This window comes from Molothrus aeneus, chromosome 13 (assembly GCF_037042795.1).
Source record: "Molothrus aeneus isolate 106 chromosome 13, BPBGC_Maene_1.0, whole genome shotgun sequence".
NCBI lineage: Eukaryota > Metazoa > Chordata > Aves > Passeriformes > Icteridae > Molothrus > Molothrus aeneus.
In genome coordinates, this window is record NC_089658.1 from 11,322,042 (window position 1) to 11,335,619 (window position 13,578).

Consider the following 13,578-nt stretch of genomic DNA (forward strand, 5'->3'; position numbering starts at 1 on the left):
GTCTGTGTATTTGGAACAAGCAATTCTTTGAAAAGCAGACAGACTGAAGCCAGGCTGCCTACAGATTTCTGCATCTCAGCTGGTATTTCTTTTTTCACCTGAGTTTACTCTCTTTTCTGTAAATCTATGCAGTCTCATATTGAGATTTGACTGAATTTGTACACTGGCTTTAAAGATGATTTAGACATGCACTAAGTCTATCAGTGTGTCCAAGATGCACCAGTTTTGCTTTCTTTGGAAGTAAGGCTGAAAGAGCACGATCAGGGAAATTAGGAAACAGTCTAATGACATGCTTTTGGTGGTTGAGTGGTTTCAACTACATGAACAGAAAAAGATGAGGTTACCACCTGTTAATTGCTACTGGAAATTACAGTGGGACCTTTATACTCACTTTAGATCTGAATGAAGTTAAAGTAGTGATGACTACAGCTAAAATCAGGTTTTTAGAAATACCTAGGTGTCATAGCACGCTATCTTGTGATCTGAGCAGCAAAATACAAAGAAAAAAAAATCTTACAGATTCCCGAGATTATGACTGATTTGTTAGATTATTTTAAATAGCATTATTTGCTTACTGTATAAAATATTTTATCAGCAAAAGGCACTTGTTATTTCACAAATACAATAATTTGATTGCAGAAAATATCAAATAACTAAATGTGTTATAAAGATGCTTGAGATGGAGCATGATGAAATCTGGGGAATCAAGAAAACTAGAATGCACAATCAGAAAAAGCACAGATGCCATGTAGGGAGTAGTGCTCCTTCAGCATTTGGCAAATCTTTATTAGTCTCGTAATGAGAACTTTGGTTTGGCTTTGGTTTTCTTCAAACTTCTAAAAAGCAAAATTCGCAGTATTTAACTTGCTTTCAGTGTTAAAGAGAAAATGAACAAGCTGGTTTCCAATTATTTAACTAAGGTGCTTGCAATACTGCATGTGAGTATTATGACACAGCAGGTACTTCCTCTGGAACAGGACTGCGGTCTGACCCGGATGGTTCTGGGGACAGCCGGCGGTAGAATCTGTGACCCTCAGAATCTGTGTTGACATAGACATAACCCACAGCATCTGGATTGAGTCCTGGGCAGACCTCTGGCTTCTTTGGCGTATATTCAGTGCGATACAAAGTTTCATCTTTAAAAGGAACTCCAGTAGGTACAACCTCTACAGGTTTGAAACTTTGAGGTGGATTGGCTTGATGAGGTATGTAATGGGACCTGAATGTAGTTAAACTAGCAAATTTTCCTGTGGGCTTTTGAATTTCCTCTTCTTTCTTAATAGGCCCTCGTGGACAAACTCTCCAGGGTTGATAGTCTTCTTTTGTAGTAGTCTTCCCTTGAAAAGGGCCAGTGTTTTTTCTTCCAGGAGCTGGTTTCATGGGGGCTCTAGGAGCAACCTTGTGTTTAATGTAATCCAGACGGTTTGAGGACTTGAGGTCCATCTTGTCTGTGGGTGGAACGTACTCTCTTGGTTTGTGGAACTCGGGCACGGTGACCAAATACGGCTGATAGCGATCCTGGAATTCAGTGATTCCTTTAAAAGGATCATCAGATCCATGTTTTTGACTTTCAGGCTTGCAGCTTTTTGCTTGTTCCCCAGGCATCCCTTTAAAATCTCTCTGGTGGGTTGTGAGATCTTCAAAGGGTTGGTCACTTGGCTTGTACTCTTCCCTTGGCCTGACGAACAAGGGCCCCAACTCATGGACGACGTAGGCCGTGCGATGGATGGTGTTGCCATCAAAAGGCCCCTCTGGCAGCTTGCTGTCACAAGGTTTGCAGCTTGGGGGGGGATTGGGCTGCTTGGGGATGTAGTCATCTTGAAACGTGGAAGGATTTCCAAACCTCTCCGAAGGTGGCTCGTAGTCACGCACCAACTTACAGGATTCTGTTCTTTGACTTTTCCATAACCTGTAGTGATCTGTAAGGCAAAACCAAAATTCCACCACACAGGTGTTATTACTTAAAACCAGTCCTTTAAAATGAAGACCAAGTCTTCTGGTATTAAATCTTGCAAAACAAGGAAAATGGATGTAAGTGAAAATGATAATTTTATCTGCATGTTTGTGATCTGATGAAACTGCCTTCTATTATAGTGTGATTTATTAGTGATAAAAACAGACCCCCAAAATTGTACCTGATGCCCTATTTTGACTTTTTGCTCAACAGAAACTACACAGAAAATAGCCTTATACATGCTTTAAATACAATATCTTCCATTTTACTTAGATTTAGCACCTTTGCACTGACCATTATAATAGAATAATTTGTGCCAAGACAGATCATTACTGGGATGATGTATATGTACGCTATACTGTACACAAGCAGAAGCCTAAACTCCACTTTTGACCTACTCTGTGGAAAAATAAGTGACATGAACTAAAACTACCTGAAAAATACACCACACCTTAATTTCCATCCAGTTTTGCCTGGATAGCCCAACCAGGTGCATGTTGGAATTTCCTTGTAGCTGACCAAACCTCAGAGAGGGCTTTTAGCTTAGAAGCAATAGGTCTCCCCTCAACAACGAGAGCACTGAATGTTTTAGGGCATCATCACCTGCTTCCTAGTATGTTTTACTCCCTGTCCCAAACCAACAAATCCAGTTTCCAACAGAGGTAATTCCAATGCTACCTTCATCTGGGTTATTTCCCTTTCTGTAGGGGGCAGAATTATTACCTCGGTAGGTTGGGATGGTATCCACTTTGGCATCTGAAGTGTGTTTCCTCTCTCGAGGCCTTGCCAATGTCACTGGTCCTACTTTATGAGGATTGTAATCTCTCTGGTAAATGGTTCCCAGGTCAATCTTCCCCGACTTTGGTCTATATTCTTCTTGTTGCCGAAAAGGTCTCGTAACAATTTCATATGGTAAATAATCAGACCTGAATTGGGGAAAAGAAAACACTGGTCAAAAAATCTTTTCTTCCTTCTGAAGCCACTTCTCTATTTTTTCCACTATTTGGAAAAATAACAAAATGTTTACTCTGAAAAATCTATCAGACACCACATGTTGGAGGGATAGCACAAAGGAGAGAAAACCATAGTACATAAATCTAGGGTCTCTGATGCATTATAGAGTCTTTACTCAAAGGTAGATGGTGGAGTACGTTTTTTAACACACCGAGTCCCATTCACGGTTTAACAATATTATTTAAAGTGTCTGAAAGGCGACTTACAAAGTTCTTATAATTTTGCAAAGAAATGATCAGAAAGCAGAAGCAGAGCAAAGCTCAAATTACTACAAGTGGTAGTAGCATTTACTGATTGCATGAGGAGAATGGAATATAATCAGAAACAGCATTTCACTGTTTTTGTATGAGCACATTACACTAAAAGGATGTCTTTTACATATGTGGGTGTTTAAATAGACCATACAAGCACATGAGCAGTCTGCAGAATAGCATATGGCCTTTCTATTTATGTCTCTTTTTTTTTTGATAAACAAAGAAATTTCACCAGATACACTCATAGCTTAAAAGAAAAACAATAATAATGGAAAAAGTAATTGTTGATGCTGCTGACACATCACTAACAATGAATGAGTGATTTTTTTTCTAATTCTTTGAAAGATGCTCTTTAATTCTGTAAGCTTAAAATCAGAGTCTGTGCAGAGATAGGACAGATATACTGAACCCCTTTACAGTTTGCTTTCTTAAAGCTAATAGTTTTCTTAAAACTAATAATCTGAATTGAAAAAATCAGTAAAAAAATTCCTGTACTTTTTTCTTAAGATTTCATTATCTTGGATTCTACATATATATTACAGAAAATTCCCCAGCTCACCAGGTTTTCCATAAGACCTAAATTTCTTAACAGGCTGAAAACAAGACAAAAATTTTTAATTCTCTTTACAGGTTAAAGGCTGCTGTAAAGAATGCAAATCTTGCTGAATACATGTTTTGCTATTTTTTATAACCTTTTTGTGGTAACTGTATTTCTAGACTCAACATTTATATTTTAAATATGCAAAAAGTGCAAAGGATGCAATGACTGCATTTTGAGAAGATTGCAATACAATACTTAAAAAACAAAGAATGAAAAACTTAACAGACTAATTCTAAAACAGGGTTTGAAAATATTTACTTGAACGTTGTGGTGCCGTCCATTCTCGCCTTATCCTCTTGGACCTCTGGTTTTGGCTTACAGCTCTCAGGAGGGCAGATGTTGCCATAGCCAGGGTAGTTCTCCACATACTCAGTTTTGTGGCTCGGTTTCACTCCATCATCATAAATCTTTGTGGGTCTGTGGCAGCAGCGGTGGCGTCTGGGTCAAACACATCAGAGCAGAGAATTTTGAATCGTTTCATTTAAGAGGGAAACCCATATTCTGTCTATTGGGAGTGAATAACAAATGGGGAAGATTGAACAATGTCAGTAGTTTTTGTTTAAAATCTTTTCTGAGTGATAAAACCACAAAATACTGGGCTGATGGCACAGGTCCCAGAGCACATCATGCTAATACAGTAATAAAAGCACTATCAGCTGGGACTTAGTCCTTGGTGCAGAATACAAAGCATGGACAGAGTTGATCTCAGTTCTCTAAGTGGTGCTAGCACCAAGATGCACTTTCCTCTTGTCTGTTTAATGATATTCCTCCTTTTATTTGGAAAAGTAACTAAGCAAACTTCATTTCCTGTCTCATATAGTCTCTTTTTTACTGCTATTACTTTATTGCTTGTCTTTTTATTTCTGTACATCTCACCTATTTTCACCACTACTGATTAACACTTTTTGATTAAAATTTTATGGTAACTGTATGTGCCCTTCTAGTGCTGTGCAGGCCATTTATAAATTTTCAACTCTTTTTTTCCTCGACAGACTGACTAAATTCTCTATCCAAAACACATGTTTATTTGAAAGTAATGACATCTCTTTTTCTTAATAGGTTTTATTTCAATTCCTCCAGCTTCTCATTGATGCTTATATCAATGACACCATTGTGGAAAAAAGGGAGGTATAATGGGAGGTATATAATGACAATTCCTTATTTATGCCTTGTTGTTTTCAATCAATGATCCATAAAATTAAAATTTAAATGTTATTGTTTTGAAAATCTTGTTGTATTAGTTCTAATTTGCACAATGCACATCTCTGGCTGACCTCAAGGAAATACATAATGACAAGTTTTCCTCCTACTTATGGCTGACAATGCAAAGGGAAAAAACAATAATTTTTTTTTCAAATGAACAAGTATTGTAAAATTCTGTGATGAAAAGTTAATTATCTAAACCCCAAGAAGGGGAAAATTGTACAGCTCTTAGTAAATACAAATAAATTCAAGTTTCAGGAAGCTAGATATCCAAAGAACATTTCAAAGGTCTGCAGAGAATTTTAGCTAGCACTGAACACCAGAAAGGAAAATAATAAATTAAAGCAAGGTAAAATAGAATACAGAAACAGATATTAAGGACTCCTGCTGGGAAAATGAAAAAATGAAAATGAAAAAAACACAGAAAGAAGTTCTTGGAGACAGGAGATCCTAAAGCTGGTATTAGTTTGTGCTGCCTGATTTTGCCAGCTCAGTAGTTTAAAAAATGAGAAATAAAGTAGCCCTATCTAAGAACTCAGATCCTTTCAAAGCCTCTGGTGTTTACTCCTTTTCAATCAAGTAAATTAACAATTGAGAGACCTTTTCAAAACACAGCAGGAAAGAAAAAAGGAAGAAGAGGGAAAGAACAGGAAAGGTAGGAAAACAAGGAGGTAAGTGTGTGCTATTTCTCACTACAGTGTTTGCCTGTCATTACATTTGTCATGAAATTCACTTTCACCTCAGTAATGTTTTTTTCAGCAAGTACAAACAGCACATACTGTGTCACATAGCATCTAATAGTAACAGCTAAGCAGAAAAAAAAGACATTGAATGGATGGTTTGAAAGCTGGTTGAAATACAGGTTATCAATTTATAATGTTCTTCATGGATTTTTTGGCATACAATTCAAAGGAGTTGGAAACAAACATTATCCATCTGCAAAAACTTCACTTTGACCATCTTCAGTTTGCCATAAGCTGGTCCAGAAGACCAAGCACCAACACCTTCTGTGTTCTGGAGTCACCATTTTTAAGGACTTAATTCTGAATATTTTTAAGCAATGTTGTGAGTATATCCCTTGTATTGCAGAATGGACATGCTATGAACTGAAATAGATACTAGAAAAGTAATTACCTGTAGTTCTTGGTAAATACAAAACAGGGGTGAATGCAATCTACTCTTATCTTTTCAAGGAAAGAGATGGTTGGAATTTTATTTGAATTAATTTTTGATCCAAAAATGTCCTTTAAACCACTCATTTCTAGTGTAGAAAATAATTCTGAACACTCTAACTGCACTAAATTACTTGGAATCAGATGATATTGTTGAGGAAGTTCCTACATCCTACTCTGTGTGGTGAAAGTGCTTTCAGTCAGCCTGAAGATGTAAAATTAGCTTGTGAATTTGACTTGGAGAAGAGATTGGGGTTTTTTTGGTTAACTGATAAATCTGCTTTAGGAAGTTGTTAAATTTAGAAAGTTGTCCAATTTCTAAACTCAAACTTTTCATTTAGATAATTTTATAAAAATAATTATATAAGGCATCACAATGCTAGGAATCATCAGAAAATACAGATTACAGCTCTGATACAGGAAATATGTTGCTTAGAGTTTGGCCTGCACTCTTTGAGACATTGTTTATTTTTAATTTCTTCCTTTTATTTATCTTAATTTCCACCCCAGAGTTACTGATAATTCAAATGGATTTGGTGAGAATATCCCTTTTTCCATGCCTGACTGGCAATGCTTTGATGGATTACTATTCTTTCCCTTCTTTGTGGGAGACTATCTTGTGTCTTGCATAAGGTTTCTTGCATAAGGAACAGAATCTCAGCTAAATAAAAGTGACAGTACATCAGCTCTCTTGTGCCAAAGGCTCTTGTTCTGGTTTAGTAGAATGCTGATGATTTTAACTTATTTCAGGCCTGGCATACATACCTTTTTTTTATATACAATGCTAGCAAGACCCTTGAAATTCTAACACAAAGCATTTTCCTCCCAGAGAACTAGGCTAATAATGGGGAAAACTTAGTATTTGTAGTAATAGAAAACTTACTACCCCTCTACAAACACAGCTCAAAGCTTTTATTTTTAATTTCTTTTTAATTTTGCCAGTGCACACACTATGGTCTGGAAGACAGAAATAATGGATGGACGTTGTTTTGTCACCTACTTTCCTGTTCTTGACAGGAGATCTGGTAGTTTTTACTGGGTTTGTATTTATATGTGGTCAGTATGATGGCTTCAGTGTCCCATATTTTAGAGAAATCTTTTGTTTTAACTTTCATTTATTCAGGAATATAGATTTTTATGATAATGATAACAACAGGGCAAGAAATGGGGGAAGTTGACAGACTGAGAAGGAGATAAAGCAGTAGTTTATTTTTGTCTCAAAACAACTTTTATGCTTTTGTAGGCTGTGAGTATCTTTTGAAGCAGACTAATACTATTTTTGAGTGCAGAAAGTTCATCTACCACACAGGTTTTATTCTTCTTTGGAAGCCAGATTTAACATCCTGAATTTGAGAAAGCAGAACGAAGTTCTGTCTTACTGGCTTTGCTCCCCTGTAAGTTTTTTCAGTGTTTTTTAAATTCTGCTGATAGGCGAGATTGCTTCCTTCTATTTTATTATTTAGAATTAAGCAGTAATTATAACTCCATAAAATTTCCTGTAGATAGTTAAATGATAATGTCTACAAAACATCAGATATTTATAGTTGCTTTGAAGTCTCTGCTAAGCTGTGTATGCATTCCAGTGTCCAGGTAACACTGCCAAGAGACCAAGCAGCCTTCCCCTGAAAACAGAAACTCTGTACACTGAAGCAAACACAATGTGCTGCCTAAACCAATAATGGCTTAAGCTTTTATTGACTGTAAAAACTTCAGTGAGGTTTATTTTAAACCACAAGCTTTATGCATATTTAATTCAATTATTCATATTATTGAAGTCAGTTTTTGGATTGAGAATTTTTGGTTGAGTTGAAGCTCATTTTGTGCTGTCTCATTGTGTTATCTCACCATCTTTGTACTTGAGCCCGAGCCAGGTTTGTTATCTCATCATGAAAACAAAGTGTTCCAACTCTTCACTAATCTAGGACTTAAGAAACAAATTTATGGGGCAAAATTCACCATAGGCTTGGCCAAAAAGAACATGAGGAGCTTTACTCAGTGTCTGCCTCACACCTCTGTCTACAGAGAACAAAAAAAGTGGCTGATGAACAGACAGACAGACTTCCCACACAGAAACACATGGATGGGGCCTGCTCTGCAGCCCTTGATATGAAACTTGTGGGTGGTGGTGCACTTTGCAACCATAGGGTTTGCTCTATACTTCCATAAACATTGAGCACACCTCTGTGATCTTATGATGAATGTTCTTGTATGTAGTTGTTAGATTTTTTTTTTTTAGTATGAAGTGAATTTTTGAATCCTAGGGTGATTATTTTTGTGAATTTTTTTAAAAAGTAGACAGAGAAGAAATTGAAAATATTAACAGTTGTGACTCTAACCTGTAAATTTATATCTGAATTTGGAAAGGTCCAAGTCCCCTGTTATCCTGTAATAGTAATTTTCCATAAAAAATTGCCTACTGTACCCTCTTGTGCCAGCCTCCCTGGGTCAAAGAGGCTACAGGATAATGATGAACTGTTTGTCTCTCTATGGGAGCATGGAACATAAAGCGAAGTGGTGAGTGCTATTGGATGTGATGGCAGGAGGGCAGATAGATTAAATCTCTTTCAAGGGCTGCAGTGCTGGCACATGTTTCTGACAAGGTTGCCAGAATTCTTCCAGAGGTTCTTTGGTGTAGTCCTTGAATGGGAGCTGGCTCTGGTTTCTGGAAAAGTCTGATTCTGATTTAGTCTGGGTGGCTTTTGAAGAATGTCTCCATTCTGTTATATTTTAGTCCATTTAAGACCTTCTTTTACCCTTACCTGATTTAAATGTAAATACACTACTTGACTTTTACTGAGAACATGCTCATACTTGGGTCCTACTCCCCAGTGGCCCAGGGTGCTGCTCATGTTATCAATGAGGTTGGAAAAGGCCTCCGAGATTATCAAATCCAACCTGTGACCAAACACCACCATGACAACCAGACCATGGCACTGAGTGCCACATCCAGCCTCTCCTAAAACACCCCAAGGGACGTGGGCAGCCCATTCCAATGCCCAACCAGCCTTTTTTCTGTGAGGACATTCTTTCTAATGTCCAGGATAAAGCTCTTCTGGAGCCAGCCTGAGGCTGTGTCCTCTCGTCCTGTCACTGGTTGTGTGGGAGAAGAGGCTGAGCCCCGATCTCCTGCAGAGGGTCAAGGAGCCTCCTTTTCTCCGGCTGAACACTCCTGGCTCTGTCAGCCACTCCTTGTAACACTTGTGCTCCAGACCCTTCCCCTGATTGATCTGATTGACCTTTTTCCCTTCTCTGGACACCCTCCAGCACCTCAATGACCTGAGAATGGCCTCGGTCCTGAGCTGAGAAGCCCAGAGGTGGACGCAGCACTCGAGCTGTGGCCTCAGCAGTGCTGAGTGCAGGGGATGGGCACTGTCCCGGCCCTGCTGGGCCCCCCGCTCCTGCCACAGCCCGGTGCCAAGGCACTCCTGGCTCACGGTGGCTCTCCTTCAGCTGCTGCTCCAGCACCCGGCTCCTTTTCTGCTGGCACTGCCCAGCCCCTGTGCCCCAGCCTGTGCAGCTGTGTGGGGCTGTTGTGACCCAGGGGCAGCACCCGGCCCTTGGCCCTGTTGAACCTTTTACCACCGGCATCATTCCATGGGTGCAGCCTGTCCAGGTCGCTCTGCAGAGCCTTCCTACCCTGCCGCACACCGATAACGCTGCCGCCAGCTCGGTGTGGGTGCCGAGGGAGGGCGGCGCTGGCTGGCTCGGTGCCCGCCTCACTCACCCGCAGGAGCAGATCTCGCAGATGCAGCGCGGCGGCCCCATGCCCGGCCCGCTCGGCCGCTCGGCCGGTAACCAGGGACGCCGCCGCGAGCGGCACCGGCGGCGCCCGGCCCGCCCCGGCCCGGCTTCCGTCCGGCGTCACGGGGCGGACCCGGCAGCGGCCGAGCGGGGCGGGCGCGGCTTTCCGGGAGCGGCTTTCCGGGAGCGGGTGCAGGTGCGTGTGCCCCGAGCCGGCAGGGCCCGGGCAGCGGGGCTGGCCCCGGCGCGGCCTTCGCCCCGCGGGCGAGCCGGAGGGCAGCGCTGTGCCCCGCCTGGCGTGGCCCCCGGGCAGCGCGGCCGTGCCCGCTCGCAGCGGCGGGAGGGGAAGGCGAAGCGGGGGAACCGTGAGGTTTGTGCCGCTGCGGACGGCTCGGTGTCCGCTGCCAGCACGAGCCTGAGGCGTGTTCAAAGCGCAGACACGGCCCGTGGTTCTGCCGGGTGTCCTCGCGGCGGGCAGGGTTCATGACGCGCCCCACGTGTCCTGGAGCTTCTCTCAGGAGCGGCTCTGATCGCAGGTGGCGTCATTAAAAACCAAAGCCTTTCCTCAAGCTGACAGTGAAACACTTGGCTCTGTTCGCAGAATTAGTCAGCCATGGTGCTCACAAGCGTGGGGAAGATGGTTGGCCTCCAGAAGAAGGCGTCCGGCATCAGGAATATCTGTATATTGGCCCACGTGGATCACGGTATGGCAGGGGCTGGTGTCTGCTCCTCTTGTGTGTGGCTGAATGGTGGTGAGATACTTCGCTCGCTGTTCTAAAGTAGTAGGATTCTGTGCATTTAGCTTTAAACTGTCTTGAACACGATTCAGGAAAGTGAATCTGCTTTATGCACCTTTTTCTTGGCCCGATTCAGCTTGTCTTGCGTAAAAGAGCATCACACTATAATAATTTGAAATTGAATGAGTAGTTGAAATTGAATGAATAGTTGAAATTGAATGTTTGCTATGATGGTGAATGTTGGTGTGAATTTAATATATGTTTGAGAGGCAGAATAATATTTTTCTATGTTTTCTTGATAGAACAAGTTTGTTATGTAGGTGGAAATATTAAGCACTTCTTTTAGAACGTAAACATTTTGTATAATTGCATGTTGTAGTGAGGTCCTCATGTACTGTTTGCTATTTCAACTGCTCTTCTGGTCATGACGGGTAAATTTGCATCCACTCTTCAAAAATAAATTTGTGTGCATGTAACAGAAGTAATTTGATTTGTTTTTTGAAAGCTAATTTGTACTTTCCATGGCATTTTATAGTCTTTACTAACGTTGATATATTAGAATACTATTTGTAGCATCTTTTGCCATGGTTTGTATTCATTTAGTCAAAGTAACTAATTTTTCTTTTCAGGCAAAACCACTCTAGCTGATTGCCTTATATCTAGCAATGGAATAATCTCCAGCCGCTTGGCAGGAAAGGTAGAGTTACGCTGTCACTTTTAACACAATTCTGCTCTGTGCATGCTGGGATTGTAAGTTCTGCATCATTAAGGAAATTCCATCTATAGACTTGATAAACTTCGATTTCTCACCATCATACTCTGACAATTGATAAGTAAATTGTGAAGATGTTTCTACAGGCTTATTATTTTTTTCTTTTGTTTCTATACTCAGCTGAGATACCTCGACAGTAGGGAAGATGAGCAGGTCCGAGGAATAACAATGAAATCTAGTGCAATTTCACTGCACTTTGTGAAAGGTAAGTTGTGGATGTTGGCTTGGATAAATTTTAATATACATTTCTGTTAATTTTCCTCGTCTCTTCATTGTTGCTATTGTGATCTTCGTGTGGAACTTTTACTTTTGTGTTTCTCAGTGTTAGGCTGTAATTCTGCAGAGACTTAGGCAAGTAAGTCAGCCAAGATAATTGAGTTCCATCTCAGGGGCAGGAAAAACATTTTCAATCATATCTCTGAGTGGAGGCCATGAGCATAGTTGCCTCATCTTTTATTTTAGATATAACTATGTATATTTTGATTTTAAGTCTTGAATCACTTAAAGGCAAGACCTTCTTTCAAAAAGACACAAATTTTAGTACAGTCTTACTTCTTTGTTGAGATACCTGTTACACTGTCCTGTAAAGGTTTTTATAGTGTAGTTAGTGTCAGGGCATTAAAAAATCATAGCTGAAGCAGTATAACTGGGTGGCTGGAGGAAATATCTCTGAAAACTGTTCTGAAATATTAATTTGTTTGATCCTAGGTGATCAGGAGTATCTGATCAATTTAATAGACTCCCCAGGGCACGTGGATTTTTCTTCAGAAGTATCTACTGCTGTCCGACTCTGTGATGGTTGCATCATAGTGGTGGATGCTGTTGAAGGAGTCTGTCCACAGGTGAAATAAAGTGTATTAAGTAGAGAAAGAGGGAAGTAAGCAAAGTCTGAAGTGGGTTATATAGGAATAAAAGATGAGCTGTCCAAGAAGCTTTACAAAATTTTTAATAAATGACAATACAATTGAGCTGTTAAAGTGAGTAGTAAAAATAATAGTTTTGCTGAAAAATGGAACAGTGCTGGCTAATGGATGTAGAGAAGCAGGGTTGAAACAGTGGGTATGCCATTTTGTAGGTGTAATGGAATATTTTGATGGAGAAATAATTGGATATATTTATGTGGGCTTTCAGGGTTTGAAAAAGAATACACAAAATAACGAGGTTGTTTTTTTCCATGCCTTACTTTTCTAGGTAGTTTGAGTTTTGTTATTTTGGGTGTTTTTGCCATGAAATCCCACCATTCTGCAGAATTCTTCAATAAATAACACTGTACATTGTACGAGTCAAACTTCTGGTTTGAGTGTCAGCCTGTCCTTTACTATGTTTATTAAATTTTAGAGTTATATTTGATTTTTTTTAAAACATTCTGTATTTTTGGTGCTGTCAGGCTTTCTGTAATGGGTTTTTAAAAACTCTTTCCTTGTCAGACTCAGGCAGTTCTGCGGCAGGCATGGCTGGAAAATATCCGTCCCGTCCTGGTGATTAACAAAATCGACCGCTTGATTGTGGAGCTGAAGCTCACCCCTCAGGAAGCATATTTGCACCTTAAGAATATCTTAGAACAGGTATTTGTGCTGAGGTGTCATTTCACACAGCAGATTTTGTGGCACTGTATAGCATCCAGTCTGATTTTTGGCACTGAGGTGCATCTTATTCCTGATTTGTTTTGAGGTTCATTCAGAATGCTGGAGAAAAGGGTAGTAAATGCCTCTTGACAGGTCATCAGGAAAAGTGTTCATTTTTAGAAGTATTATGCTGAATGTTTTGTTCTTCTCTTAAATTGCTTAAACTTACTGGAGGTAGACTGTTCCTGATACTGATGGATTTATGTAGGAATAATGTTGTTTCATCTTTAGAATTGTAGTTTAAGTTGCCCTCAAAACTTCTTTCCCACCCAGGCTCACTTGGGAGCCTTTATCTGCCTGGTTTCCCTTTGCCCTCTGTTGTTTGCTTTGTTGGCAGAAACAATTTCCTATTTCACCATTCCTTGTTCTGAGAGACAGAATGTGTTACATGTGATACTTTGATTCTGCCCTGGTGTGATTGACTTGGAAACTTCAGGGTGTTTATGTCAAAACATAAACTCCTGTGGTCTTCAAATGTGTAGAATTAGGTGTGTTTTAATTGCCA

At 40.2% G+C, this 13,578-nt stretch overlaps 2 protein-coding genes across 2 annotated transcripts in view; one reads left to right on the forward strand and one right to left on the reverse strand.

The window, feature by feature from the left end:
- Positions 1-749: 749 nt before the first annotated feature.
- SAXO2 (stabilizer of axonemal microtubules 2) lies at positions 750-10,031 on the reverse strand. The gene is made up of 4 exons (XM_066558917.1): positions 9,923-10,031; positions 4,082-4,261; positions 2,678-2,880; positions 750-1,919 (listed from the first exon to the last, which is right to left on the reverse strand). Exons 1-4 carry the CDS (start codon positions 9,961-9,963, stop codon positions 946-948), a joined length of 1,398 nt encoding a protein of 465 aa, XP_066415014.1. The 5' UTR covers positions 9,964-10,031; the 3' UTR covers positions 750-945.
- Positions 10,032-10,081: 50 nt separating this feature from the next.
- EFL1 (elongation factor like GTPase 1) overlaps positions 10,082-13,578 on the forward strand; it is a 64,978-nt gene continuing 61,481 nt past the window's right edge. Inside the window, exons 1-6 of the mRNA XM_066558999.1 lie at positions 10,082-10,135; positions 10,541-10,643; positions 11,306-11,373; positions 11,569-11,653; positions 12,157-12,290; positions 12,876-13,013. Coding sequence (XP_066415096.1) covers positions 10,553-10,643; positions 11,306-11,373; positions 11,569-11,653; positions 12,157-12,290; positions 12,876-13,013 — 516 coding nt within the window. The 5' untranslated portion in view covers positions 10,082-10,135; positions 10,541-10,552. The remainder of the gene's footprint in view (positions 10,136-10,540; positions 10,644-11,305; positions 11,374-11,568; positions 11,654-12,156; positions 12,291-12,875; positions 13,014-13,578) is intronic.